We start from the raw sequence: 14,716 nt of genomic DNA, 5'->3' as shown, positions 1-14,716 counted from the left end.
TGACACTTAGTGGAAAGTCAATTAAATTGAGATGATTTAATACAACAACATCTACACATCACAAAATATACCGTCTATTACAATTATATATTAATAATAAAAGAACAATGTATAATCAATTTATCACATTAAACTTTTTGCACTATTAGTTATCACACATCTACACAAAGAAAGGGACTAGGCTCCAAGAAAACTCTTGTTTAATTAAAATTCATAGACATGTAGAAATATAAAAAAACAAATAAACTATTTATGAGTAGAAAGCTTCAATCAGTGTGGACAAAATTTATTTCTCAAATCCTATAGCCATACATACCACCTGATCTCACAGCAGCTCTCAAGTTCCATAGCTATACATACTACCTGATCTCATATATTGGATTAAATCTTTTTCATTATCATTGACCGAGTGGACCCATTTAAAAATTCTCTGTATTGTTTCATCACAGAAAAATCTTGACGTGAGGGAGTCCCTGCCAAATAAACCTGGCAACCAGGCAAGGGTTCTTGAAGTTCAATGTGCTCTTCTCTGCAATTGAGCAGCTATCAAGCCGCCGTAGCGCGTAACAGGCGTTGAAGAATGAAGGTGGTGAACTGTTGACGGGAAAATACAATGAATCGAAGGGTTAGGAGAAAGGTGCTGCATGCCACGATAAGCGGACCTCAAATTGAAGCCGACGTTGCTGTACAATGTGTTGCCGACCAACAAGATGGAGCTGTGGAAGAACAACGCGAGGTGGATTGGTCGATTCTCCCGGACGACACCATGGTGGCAATATTTGGTCTAGTGAATTACAGGGATAGGGCAAGCCTTGCTTGTGTGTGCAGAACATGGAGGTTTCTGGGCGCGCTTTCGTGCCTGTGGGCTTCTCTGGACATCAGGGCGCACACATTGGACGCCACCGCGGCCAAATCTCTGGCCACGCGCTGCAGCAAATTGCGCAGCATACGCTTCCGGGGAGCCAATTCTGCCAACATTTTGATAAATCTGGAGGCCAAAGATCTCAAAGAGATCAATGCTGAGTCCTGCCGGGACTTAACGGACGCTACGCTCTGTATGGTGGCGGCGAGGCACAGAATGCTGGAGGTCCTGCAGCTGGGCCCGGATTTCTGCGAACACATTACCAGCGACGCTATCAGAGTTGTGGCCTTGTGTTGCCCTAAGCTAAGGAAGCTGAGATTGAGTGGGCTTAAAGATGTGGACGCCGTCGCTGTCGGAGCCCTTGCGGTGCATTGCCCGGCCCTGGTGGAGTTAGGGTTGCTGGATTGCTTGAGCGTTGATGGGAGTGCGCTTGGGAATCTTAAGTCGCTTAAGTATTTGTCTGTGGCGGGTTCAAGAAACATCAAATGGCTTGCGGCTTCATATCTCTGGCGTCTTTTGCCCAATTTGCTGGCTCTTGATGTTTCGCGCACTGACATAACGTCCGGTGTCACTCTCCGCCTCATGTGTTCGAAAAGTCTGAAGGTTTTGTGTGCTCTTAATTGCAGCGTTCTGGAGAACGCAAGTGATTTTGTGGCGTTTTCAAAGACGAAGGTGCTGCTTGCCAAGTTTACGGACTTGGCGAAGGGGTTGACGACGCTTCTTAAGGATGCCGCCGAGAATTTATCATCGAGGAAGCATAGAATGGCTTTTCTTTGGAAAGAGAGGAACGCTAGGAAGTCAGGTGAGTTGAAAGAGTGGCTGGAATGGATACTTGCTCATGCGCTGTTAAGAATAGCCGAAAGCAATACGCCTGGCTTAGATGATTTCTGGCTTTCTCACGGGACTCCTGTTTTGTTGAGCCTTGTGCGAAGCTCTCAGGAGGATGTTCAGGAAAGAGCCGCGACGGCACTTGCTACGTTTGTGGTCATTGATGATGAGACTGCAACTGTTGATCCTGTCAGGGCTGATGCAGTAATGCAAGGCGGCGGGATTCGTTTTCTTTTGGATCTTGCTAGGTCGTATCGAGAAGGTGTACAATCTGAAGCAGCAAAGGTAATATCTTGTAGCTGAACCTTTTTGCATCTTGATTCTCTTGTCCAGTGATCATTAACAGTTAGTACCAGTATATGATTCTCTCGATTTTTGATTATTACCGACCATTACTAATGTACATGAGAGATGAAGTGGCAACTCATTGTCACTCCAGTACTAGATTCTATACATGATTAAAAAATTACATCCAAAGAATATTGCATATTAGCACCCACAAAGCTCTTACTGTTGGAAGATTGGGATTCTGATTTATTTTTGTAAATTTAAACTTATTGACTGTATCAGTTCAATTAGCAAGCTCCTCAGGTATGAATTTGCTCACGATTGCCTTGTATTTATCATTAGTAGACTCAATTTCATGCCCGTAATGACACATTGGTATTAGGAGAATGTAGGCTGTTCTAATGAGCAGATGTCAGAAATTGTCAAATCCAATGACGACATGAATGATTACTACAGGCCATAGCAAATTTGTCAGTCAATGCCGAGGTAGCAAAAACAGTGGCAATGGAAGGAGGAATTAGTATCTTGGCATCCCTCGCGAGGTCTCCCAATAGATGGGTTGCGGAGGAGGCTGCTGGGGGACTTTGGAACCTGTCTGTTGGGGAAGAGCACAAGGTTTTATCTGTGTCTTCTCATCTTTCTTTTCTTTATTATTAAAAGCAATCATAATATGAAACTTGGGACCCTTGAGCACTTTAATAGAATGTTCTCTATTTGCCCTCACTATATCTATTTTGTACATCTGTTTACCGTTTCTTGTTTTTGAGTGCCCATGCCATCACTGAAGGGACCATGGTCGTATTTGTTGGTTTCTATCTTGCTCTGGCTCGTTGTTTTCTAGATTATTAAGTTATTCTTCATTTGTATTTCCATAACAATCTAAGCTGGTGTTATTCTTTTTATGATTAGGGTGCAATTGCAGAGGCAGGTGGCATAAAAGCATTGGTGGATCTGGTATTTAAATGGCATACTGGTGGGGAAGGGGTTCTGGTAATTTCCAAACCTTGATTTGCAAAAGTATTCTTGTCTCTTCGTTGAGGAAGCTCACAGAATGTTTTATTTATCAGGTTACAAATAAAATAGAATTATTACACAGGGGAATATAAGCTGATCTTTTTTGCTTGTCTAATATATAATCACATTTAGTTTCTGACCAACTTCCAATACTTTGATTTGCTGCTCTTTCAGCTTAAGTGTATTCTCCTCTGTTTAGTTCCTTGCAGCTATTACAATTGGTTTGTATTGAAGTTTAAAATTTGTTCTTGATACAATTTGGAAAGCTATGTACTAATTAAAAAAACAGTTTGATGAATTTAGCACTCCATCAATGGAATGAAAGGAGGAGAATTCAAACAACTTTAAATGATAGTTCTACTAAACATTGGAAGAGAATTTTAATGGCAAAGAGCTAACATTGCACCACAAAATTTAATGGCAAAAAATGTTGCTACTGTTTGCTCCTAAAGTTATTGCATTATAACAAATTTATAAGCTTCTTACTATAATATTTAAAAATAGACAGTAACATTATTTAAAGTAGGGTATATGTCAGGTTAAACTATCAGGGGAAGTAATTGGTAAAATACTTGCTTAATATTAACATAGATCAATATATACAAATGAATAAAGTTCAAGAATAGAAATATTCTATTTTAGCTAATAGATAACTAAGAGCTAACTAAATATTAGAAAGATTCTACTATTTACAGTAGATTAAAATAGAGAACCATAAAATATAAACATAAACAATCTATTATCGTAATACACTCCCTTAATGGCTAATCTATCCACTGCACCGAGCTATCTTTTGAATTTGACAAACTTATTTGGATAAAGGCTTGGTGAGAATGTTTGTAGTTTGATCTGTTGTAGGAACATGCTGCATGTCTATTGTCCTCTCTTGAAACCATTTCCATATGTAGTGACAATGAATATTCACATGCTTGGTTCGTTCATGGAAGACTGGATTTCGTGCTAACTTGATTATGCCTTTGTTATCAACAAACAAAGTTGTTGGTCCTGCTAGTGACATTTGCATATCCCCAAGAATTCGATGAAGCGAAACAACTTCACAACCTGCCTTAACTGTCCCTCTATTTTCAAGCTCTACAAAGGATAGAGAAACTGCCTATTTGTTCTTCTTGGTTTGTGTGACGATATCAAATCCCAAACTGAACACATATCAAGATGTTGACTTTTTATTGTCAACATAACCGACCCAATCTGAATCTGTTAATCCACTGAGTCAAGGATTATGTTGTGAGGTTTTCACACCATCGCCCCAAAATTTTGGGGACCCCCCTTTTTTTATCGCCTTGGCAAATTTTTGGATTGTCCAACAATTTTGAGAATTTTGAGCCTTGGACACTTTCGGGCCAGTGGGAGAAAGGTTAGATTTATTTTCACCCAGTTTCAACTTGATTTTCCAGAGCCACCAATTCTATCGTTAGGCCGAACAAATTTCAAAGTTAATTCCAACTTGGCAAGATAAAATTGTAAATTTTGCACTTAGACATTTTCTTTTGAAAATTTGGATATAATTGTATAAATTTGGATAATTTTCAAAAAATGAAATTTTTGTTAAATTTGGTCTTTTGGAAAATTTTTATTTATTTTTTTGGTGAAGAAAATTAATTTTTGTGATGGTGAAATAAAATTGCAAAATCGATTTTTGGCTCTAGAAGAAATTTTATTTTATTTTTGTCAAATTTTTTTTTTTGCATAGTGAAATCAATTTGGGTAAAAATTGCAAAAAAATGGCTTTAATATATTAAAATTGCCTTGAAAACTTTTTGCCTTTAATGAAATTGGTAATTTAATATTGAAAAATGGCTTTTGGTTAGCCAAAATCCAATTTTAATGACATATTAATTACTAAATCCTCATTAAATGGAAATATTTAACATCTCCAAGGCACCATTTATTTTCCTCTTGTAATTTTGGTCCAATTGGCAATTTAAATGTTAATTTTCATCATGGCAAAATTAATTTTAGCTAAGCATTTAATTGTGGGTCATAATTTTGCATTAATTATTTGTTTTTCTTGCTCCCAAGGTCCAAGTCGGCTAGCTTGGAGAGATTAAAAGTTGGGTATAAGAGGAGGCCTCTCTCCCATTTCTTCCTCACTTCTCACTTCTCCTTTTCAAGGTGTTGGTGATTTTGCAAGAGCAGATTTGCACTCTTCTTGCTTGGCGAAATTTGTGGGAGCCGAAATTTGTGGAGGGCAAAATTTGTGGAAGGCGAAATTTGTGGGAGCCGAAATTTGTGGAGGGCGAAATTTGTGGGAGCCGAAATTTGTGGGAGCCGAATTTTGTGGAGGGCGAAATTTGTGGGAGCCAAAATTTGTGGAAGATAAAATTCTGATTTTTTCAAGAGGCTGCGATTTTTGCCCTAGGTTGGGTAATTTTATTTGGAGGTAAATTGCATGATAAATTTCTGATATGCAAGGGATTTGAAGTTCTTAAGGTCAAGTCCTAATTCCGAAAAGTCGCTATAAGATTATTGGTTAAGGTGAATTTTTATCATCTAGAGTTGCAAGGGGTCCTTAAGCTGACATCCTTCTTTCGTTCTAGTCTAAGGATTGCTCCTCTTGGTTCTTCTTGCCTTCTGGTCCACCACTCTACCATCCCGTAATAGGGCGATGAGCATGGAGGATGTTAGTGCAAGTAGGAATCCCAAGCGGACAAACACTAAGAAAGACAAAGAGGATATGATGCCCAAAACACCATTCTTGAAAATGAGGCAAATAATCGATACTAATGGCGGTACAATAAAAGGATATACAAAAGGCAGTTGCATATCACGGCCTAGGCATCAACACTTCCATTACGACCATGATGAGCGACAAGGGAGCAGCCCTTGATTTTGAAGACATTAGAGAAGAGGATATCACTGAGATAAGACTTGGATCGAGATTGGATGAGTTAGAAAAGGTTGCTATCAAGAAAAAGCATTTGGGCACCCTTTCCTCCCTCAATGCTTTTATTGGATTTGTGAAAGAATATTAGAAGGATCACGAAAGGATACTACAAGCAGCAAGCAGCGTGGTGAAGTCAGCAAAACTTAGGGCGAAGCACACACCTTGTCCTCCTATGGAAGAAGTTAACGAAAGGCTAGCTAAGTTCATTGCCTTAGCTAAAAAAATGAAAGAAAAGGGAAGATTTATATTAGAAGATCATTTGATGTAAGCCCAAGTGGCAATTTCCCTTTTTTCTAGAATAGGACAAGTGTCTATTTCTGATTGGCCACCATTTTGGTGCCTTCTCATTGGTTGCCACTTTTTGCACTTTTTTCATTGGTCCATTGATGAGGTGGCGGCTTCTCATTGGCTGATGGGGTGGCAACCCTAATTAGGGTTTTGTGGATCCAATCTGGATAGTTGATCTTGTTTTGATCTCCATCGTCCATTGTATTTCTGGCCCCTATAAAAGGCCATTTGCTCTCATTTGTAAAGTGGTTGGAGAAATTGTTGTGAAGATAATACCAAAATTGCTCTTTTCTTCATTGTTGCGATTTGCATGTTGATTAAGAACATTGGGTATTATTGCATGTTTTCTATTTCCACATAGTTAGATTTCTTTTCAAGTGGTTTAAGTTGTTTAAGTGAGGTTGAAGTAGATGGATAGTTGTATGGTAGCATTGGTAAATGTTTGATAGGGATCAATACTAGACCACTAGCATCCTAGCGGCTAGTTGGGAAGCTTTGTGTGGTAAGCTAGTTTATTATTCCTTTGAATCATTGCACATGTGGAAGTGAGGCCGCTGGTCAACTCTCATTAGGTTCGGTCCCTGTCCATTTGCTAACCTTCCATTCATAGGAATAGAGTAGAATAGTGAGTAGTTGGGTAGTCGAAGGTTAGAGAAGTAAGTTAAGTGATAGAACTCATCCATTCACCTTCCACAACCATCGCTTTCCCATCAACATCATCACTAGCAGACACATACTCCATCACAACATTATCTGCCTCCGCACATTTCACAAACCGAGTCACCATCACCTTCATTCCACCAAAGTCCAAGTCATCCTTGAATGAATAGCGTAAGGCCGCCTACGTGATTACCAGCAAATCACATCGATAAAATTGAGTGAGTATCCAATAGTGTAAAGAACATTGGAGTTATACTCATGTCCTATGAGCAATAACTTTTCAAGAGAGGAGTTGCATGTTTGATATCCCATATCGAATAGTCAAATCCTAATATGTTATGTAAGTGATACAAAACTCGCATCAACAGATTAGAACTCTGAGAGTAAAGAAGTTCATATTCTGTAGTACCCTTTACATAGCAAAGTACACATTTTGCGCGCATCCAATGATCAACCTTTAGAGCTATCATAAAGTGTGAGATGTAGCTGACTGTGAAGTTGATATAAGGTCTAGTACCAGAGAGGTAGATGAGGATGCCTACTAGTTGCCTGTACGTAGTATCATCAACTGGAGGAGAATCAAACTTGGCTGATAATATCATACCTTTCTTAATGGGTGTAGATGTAGGCTTGCAATCCTACATATGAACCTTGTCTAATAGAGCTTTGACATATTTGGACTGAGAAACGAATATGCTAGAAGTGCCAAACCTCAACACCTAGGCAATAATGCATGAGCCCAAGATAAGTCATATGAAAAGTCTGGCATAAACTCTGTTTGATTCCCTGAATCAAAGATGCCAAACTACCAATGATGATCAAATCATCCACACAAATGACTAGAAGGATGATGTCACTATGGGTAGTCTTGATGTACAAATTTGAGTCACAGAGGTACTTATCACCATTCATGTACCATGCCCTAGTGGCTTGCTTCAAACCATAGAGAGCTTTCACCAGTTTAAGAACTTGGTGTTATTTACCAACAACCTTAAAACCAAGAGGTATTTCTTTGTGGGAGTATCCTAAGCATTGCTAGAGCATGTGGAGATTGGTAACATGATTGATATGTTGCATTCATGACTTCGTTTGTCATTGATGACAACATAGTATGGTTTCTGTGAAGACTGATAGAGTAGCAGACAAAGATCGAGGTTGTATTGACAGAGGTTTGATGTTTAGGTCAAGCGTGGTTAAGGACGTGTTCTACACTGTGTCCTGATGATGAGGTTAAGTGTGCAAAAGTAAGTCGAAGACATGCAGAAGATATGATTGATTTGTAGAGAGCAGTATAGAGACAGAGTATCTAAGAAGCAGTTTGTGATGATTGGATTGTATCTCCTAACAAAGATAGAATCATGATGTGTGAAATTGTACAATGATAAAGGATAGTTTGATGATGATGTTAGCGAGTGCGCAAGGTCTTGAGTCGCACGTGTGAGAAGTTGAAAAAACTATGAGCTGACAATGTTGTGCAATTGCAAAATAATTAATTATCTTAATTTGGTCCTATTGTAATTAATTGGGAAAGCCTCAAGGACGACTCAAGGAATTGTTTTGAGGGCATGATATAAAGGAAGGATATCTTCCTTGATTGGTAGTGTATCAAGTGTGTGAATTACGAACAAGAGTAGAGTGTTTGGTAAATGCGAGTAAGCGATCCAAGGGATTATTGGATGCAAAGTTTGTGATTTGGTCTCAAGATCAAAAGAAGAAGAGGAGTAGTCCGGTTGACAAGACAGAGGAAGAGGAAGTACAAGTATAGTTTATTTTTATTATTCTGAAAGGAATAATACAAAGATCATTTGGACAATGGGTTCATTGGTCTTGCCTTTGAAGTTGTTTAGATAGTGGGTCTATTTGCCTTCTCAACTCCTAATAGTTATATTGGTAGACTTTACATTCTAACAATTGGTATCAGAGCATTAAGTCCTTGAAGAGAAAACTTAACAGCTCTGGGAGACTTCAAAAAAGAAAGTCCTAAGTTTGATGGAGTTAACTATGACAGGTGGAAAGAAAAAATGAAGACTCATTTGCTATAATGGGTCTAGGATATTGGCTTTTAACCAATGTAACACTAGTACTAGGGTACATTAGGAAGGTGGGACGAGGGAAAATGGGCCATCATTTTCCAGATGGCGGGGGGACGGCCAGGGGACAGCGACAAGGGGAGGACGGGGCAAGGAGGGGTGTTGTATAGTATACATATAGAACTTGAAATGCTTGTTATGAAATGATGTTTTAGTAGAGCATACCAAATTAAAATACTTGAACATAGAAAAATTGCAACATGAACTAGAACCTTGAACATTCAACATAGTAACATACTACATACCCAATAGTAACACTCAAAAATCAAAATCCAAATAGAAATCCAAGTCCCCATTCTAGTGACAGCATGGTTGCTGAATGGCCGAGGTGGGGGTACTTGGGGATGCAAGTACTCGGTGCGGGGACGTCACGGGGACAGGTACTTTGAGGTTTGGGAGGGGGTTGCGAGTCCTCGTGTAACATTGTGTTTAACAAAGCATAACAAGAAGATAGTCGAAGAAAGCAAGCTCCAGGGATGCAGTGAAGAAGAAAGAGATCTTTTTATGTACAATATGAGAGCCAGAGAAGCCTTACAAATAACTCTTCCTGAAAATGAATACAGTTAGGTAAAATCACTAGAAACATCTCATAAGATTTGGCAAGCTTTAGAATCTACTTTTGAAGGAGATAAACATACAAAAAGAGTAAGATTATAGAATTGGATATGTTTGTTTCAAGATGCTAAAATGTTGGAAGATGAATCTGTGAGAAGCTATGTTGATAGGATATCTGAGATTGTTGTAGGAATCAAATCCTGTGGTGGATCCAAGTAAGAAGATGAGTTTGTATGGAAGATTTTGAAAACTTTGAGACCACCATTCAAGTAAGTAGTATAGATGATCGAACTATTGAAACCCTGTACCAAGAAGCTCACTAGGGAAACTTTGCTTGGAAAATTGGAAGCAGCATAATCAAGCTTGAGACAGTCTGGAGAATTAATAAGAGTGGAGACAACTTTTAGTGCCTTAAGTGTTCGTCCATGCTTATGTTCGTCCATGCTTATCTAGAAGTGCAAGCACCCATGGAGATTATGCTAGTAGTAGTAGAATTAGATCTGAAAAAGACAAGAAGATTGAAGAAAGTATAGCCTTGCTTCTAAGAAGAGAACCAAATGGTAAGAAAATCTTTAAATGTTGGACTTGTAATGAATTTGGTCATTATGCATCTAAGTGTCCTAAAAGAGAGAAAAAGTATAAGAGAAATTTTAAGCCTAGAAGACCTAGAGACTGTTTGTATGCAAATGAAGATGATTAATTTGAGGAAAGAGTTTAGAGTGAGAGTGATGATGAATTAGGATTTGTGGTGAAGAAAATCCTAAAATTGAAGTTAGAGAAGAAAAAGCTCTAGTCTCTCAAGTTGAAAAGAAATCTGATTGGATTATAGACAATGGTTGTTCACATCATGTGATTGGTGATATGAACAAGTTTGTTAAATTTAGAAATCATGATGGAGGTATTGTTAGAGTTGGTAACAATGCGGTTTGTCACATCACAGGGATATGATCTATTACTCTTGATGGAAAGACTAACACTGATGATGTTTACTTTATTGATGGCTTAAAGCATAACTTGTTGAGTGTAGGATAGGTAGTGGATAAATGTTATCAGTTGCAGTTTACAGAGAAGACTTGTATTATCAAAGATGAGGGTGGTAAGCTGATTGGAACTTGTACAAGATTTAGAGGTAATGTATTTCAATTGAATCCTATTGAGATGACATGTTTGGTTGCAAAGGTGGATAACAGTTGGTTATGGCATAAAAGGTTCTATCATATAAACTTTGATAACATTGTGAAGGCAAGTAGTACATTTGCAGTTAGAGGTTTGCCTAAGGTCATGAAGTTTACTAATGTTGTTTGCATAGAATGTATTATGCATAAATAGAAGAAGGTATCATTTCCTAGCAAGAAGTTCACTACTACAGAGAAGTTGGAAATTGTTGATATAAATCTGAGTGGCCCTACCTGAACAAGAGGATTCTATGGAGAAAAGTACTTTATGATTTTGTTGATGATTTCATTAGAATGATGTGGGTAGCCATTTCTTAAAGAAAAATTTGAAGCATTTGAGAAGTTCAAGATATTCAAGAATAGAGTTGAGAATGAATATAGTGTTAAGATTAAATGTTTTAGATCAGATAGAGGTGGAGAATTTACTTCTAGAGAGTTACATGTTTTGTGAAGAAAATGGAATCAAGAGATATTTTTTATCACCCAAGACCATTGAGTAGAATGGGATAGCATAAAGAAGAAACAAATCAGTATCAAAGGCAGAAAGAGCAATGATGTTTGAGAATGGTGTATCCAAGATATTTTGGAGAGAGACAGTTAATACAACAATAGACACCATGAACAAATTGCAGATCACAAAAGGTACTAATAAGATTCCTTATGAATTATGGTTTGGTCATACAGCCTCAGTAAAGTACTACATAATTTTTGGAAGTGTTACATAAAGAGAGATGATGATATTGGTAAGTTTGATCGAAGAAGCAATGAAGGTATGCTCCTTGGTTAAAACAAAGCTTATAGATGTTTTAATCATAGAACTAAGACAATTGTTGAGTGATGTGAAAGTTGATGAAAAGTTTGGAGTTAAAGAAAGAATGATGGATTACAATATTGATGAGAAAGAAGACAATCCTAGGATTTAGAGAAAATGAAGAAGTTCTCTTTGAAACTAACAATGACTTGCAGAATGATGTACAAATTGTTGAGTAAAGAGGAGAACAAAGAATTGAACCAAGAGAAGAGATAAGAGTTGAGGTAGCAACTCCTACACTTAACAGGAACTTGATAAAGAATCACGCTGTAGAACAAATAATTGGAAGCAAAGACAAAGGAGTAATGACAAGAAACAGAGTCAATGAGGAATTATGTTTGATTTCTCAATTAGAAGTTAAAAGCGCAGATGAGGCATGCAAGGATAATCATTGGATTCAAGCAATGAAGAAAGAACTATATCAGAGTGTGAAGGAGACATGGGCATTGGTTCTTAGACCTAAAGGCTAGAATGTTATAGGAACTAAATGGGTATTCAGAAACAAGATGAATGAAGAAAGAGAAGTTGTGAGAAACTAAGCTAGACTCGTATGCAAAGGTTATTCACAACAAGAAGGAAAAGATTATGAGGAAACATATGCCCCTGTAGCAAGAATGGAAGCAGTGAGAATGTTTTTGGCTTATTCAACAAGTAAGAAGTTCGAAGTGTATTAGATGGATATCAAATCAGCCTTTTTGGATGGAGAATTTGAAGAAGTTTACATTGAACAGCTTGAAGGATTTCTTCTGACAAAAGACAAGGATATGGTATGCAGATTGAAGAAAGCTCCATATGGTCTAAAGCAAGCACCTAGAACCTGGTATGCAAGATTAGATAAGTATTTGGCAAAACTTGGATTTGCTAAAGGTATGACAAATAGCAATTTGTATTTGAAAGAAATTGAAAATGGTTTGTTAATTATTGTAATATTTGTTGATGACATAATCTTTGGAGGTAATGATGAAGCAAGTGATAAGTTTGCTGAAGAGATGAAGAATGAATTTGAGATGAGCATGACTGGTGAGATGAAGTTTTTCCTAGGTTTACAAATTGTGCAAAACAATGATGGTATTTTCATTTCACAAGCGAAGTATTTGAAAGACTCGTTGAAAAGATTTAGCTTGGAAAGTTGTAAGCCTGTTGGTACACCAATGGTAACTGGTCACAAGTTATCTAGCAAAGATGAGACACCTATAGTTGAGTAGAAGAAGTACAAATAAGTGATTAGAGGTTTGCAATATCTGACTCACACAAGACTAGATATAGCAAATGCAGTTGGAATTGTAGCTAGATTTCAAGCTGATCCTAAGGAGTATCATTATGCATCAGTGAAAAGGGTAGTCTGTTATTTGAAGGGTACACCTGATTATGGTTTATGGTATGACAGATCAAGTGATTTCACATTATGTGCTTTTATTGATGCAGATTGGGTAGGTAGTATGGATGACAGAAAAAAACACCCGTGGCGGAGCATTTTTCCTTGGAGGAAGATTGGTTTCTTGGTTGAACAAGAAACAAGATTGTATTTCTCAGAGTACAACTGAAGCAGAGTATGTAGTAGCAACAAATAACTATAATCAGATTATGTGGATGAAGCAGATGCTGAAGGATATTGGGATAGAATTTTCAGAACCTGTTATACATTTTGACAACACAAGTATAGTGAGTATGTCTAAGATTGCTGTATTGCATTCTAAGACTAAGCATATATCTATTATCATATTTTGAGAGAAAAGGTTGCAGAGAAAGAAATCAGATTGGAGTATGTTAGTGCAAAAGATCAGATTGTAGACATCTTCACGAAACTTTTGTCTAAAGATACATTTGAGTACTTGAGAGGTATGCCCCTGCCTACTTTTGAGTAGATGTAGAGATCGCATCAGTCTAGTGGGATAGAGTATTATTGTTTGACTGCACTGAATGCCGATACTTCCTGGATGGGGGAGTATCCTTGACGAGTAGAGTCGTCAAGGACTCTTGGTAATTGGTCTTGAATAGTGTCTTTGGACACTCGAGCTGTTTGAAGACTTAGAGATGATTGACATAATGAAGCCTTTGACATTGATGTTAATGGGGGAGAGTATGCATGAATAACGTCTCCTAAGTATGTATGGGGGAGAGATTAAGATCTCCTATGTATAAGAGAGTATTATTAATGTCAATGGGGAGTAACATTGAATGGGGGAGAAGTTGAGAGTTGTTTAGTGTATGAACAACTGATGAGAGTTGATCAGTGTGTGAACAACTAATGTTGATTCTAAAGAAAGAGATAAAAAATAGAGTAGTGTTCCAAAGGATTTCAGATTTGATTGATGAAGAGGATTTGAAAAGATGAGAACAATAGCAGGTGCAACAAAGTATCGTTTTGGTATTCTTAGAACTTAGATGTTTTTCATCTATTCTGCCATCAATGCTAAAGGGGGAGATTGTTAGCATGAATGCTAATGGTATTCCTTTTGGGGAGTATCCTAAGCATTACCAGAGCATGTGGAGATTGGTAACATGATTGATATGTTGCATTCATGACTGTGTTTGTCATTGATGACAACATAGTATGGTTTTTGTGAAGAGAAGCAAATAGAGATCGGGGTCGTATGGACATAGGTTTGATGTTCAAGTCAAGCGCGGTTAAGGACGTGTTCTACATTGTGTCCTGATGACTAGGTTAAGTGTGCATGAAGTAAGTCAAAGACATGCATAAGATATGCATGATTTGCAGAGAGCAGTATAGAGATAGAGTATCTAAGAAGCAGTTTGTGATGATTGGATTGTATCTCCTAATAGAGATAGAATTGTGATGTGCGATGTTATACAATGACAAAGGACACTCTGATGATGACGTCAGCGAGTGCACAAGGTCTTGAGTTGCACCTGTGAGAAATTGTGAAGACTGTGAGCCGACACTGTTGGGTAATTACAAAATAATTAATTATGTTAATGTGGTCCTATTATAATTAATTGGGAAAGCCTCAAGGCTGACTCAAGGAATTGTTTTGAGGACGTGATATAGAGGGATATCTTCCTTAATTGGTAGTGTATTAAGTGCATGAATTACAATTGAAGAAGTGCGAACAAGAGCAAAGTGTTTGGTAAATGAGAGTAAGCGATCCAAGGGATTATTGGATGCAAAGTTTGTGATTTGGTATCGAGATTAGAAGAAGAAGAGGAGCAGTCCAGTTGACAAGATAGGGGAAGAGGAAGTATAAGTACAGTTCATTTCTATTATTCTAAAAGGAATTA

General features: G+C 37.7%; 1 protein-coding gene across 1 annotated transcript in view; it reads left to right on the top strand.

Moving 5' to 3' along the window:
* The first annotated feature begins 278 nt into the window (after positions 1–278).
* Positions 279–14,716, top strand: part of LOC149568070 (protein ARABIDILLO 1-like) — a 221,565-nt gene continuing 207,127 nt past the window's right edge. Inside the window, exons 1-3 of the mRNA XM_089821073.1 lie at positions 279–1,975; positions 2,435–2,593; positions 2,888–2,968. Of these exons, the coding sequence (XP_089677199.1) occupies positions 614–1,975; positions 2,435–2,593; positions 2,888–2,968 (1,602 nt within the window). The 5' untranslated portion in view covers positions 279–613. The remainder of the gene's footprint in view (positions 1,976–2,434; positions 2,594–2,887; positions 2,969–14,716) is intronic.

The sequence above is a fragment of the Cupressus sempervirens genome, chromosome 3 (genome assembly GCF_028749045.1).
Source record: "Cupressus sempervirens isolate cs-2001-9-10 chromosome 3, ASM2874904v1, whole genome shotgun sequence".
Taxonomy (NCBI): domain Eukaryota; kingdom Viridiplantae; phylum Streptophyta; class Pinopsida; order Cupressales; family Cupressaceae; genus Cupressus; species Cupressus sempervirens.
The sequence above is the reverse complement of the archived record's forward strand: the minus strand, read 5'-3'. Positions and strand labels throughout refer to the sequence as shown.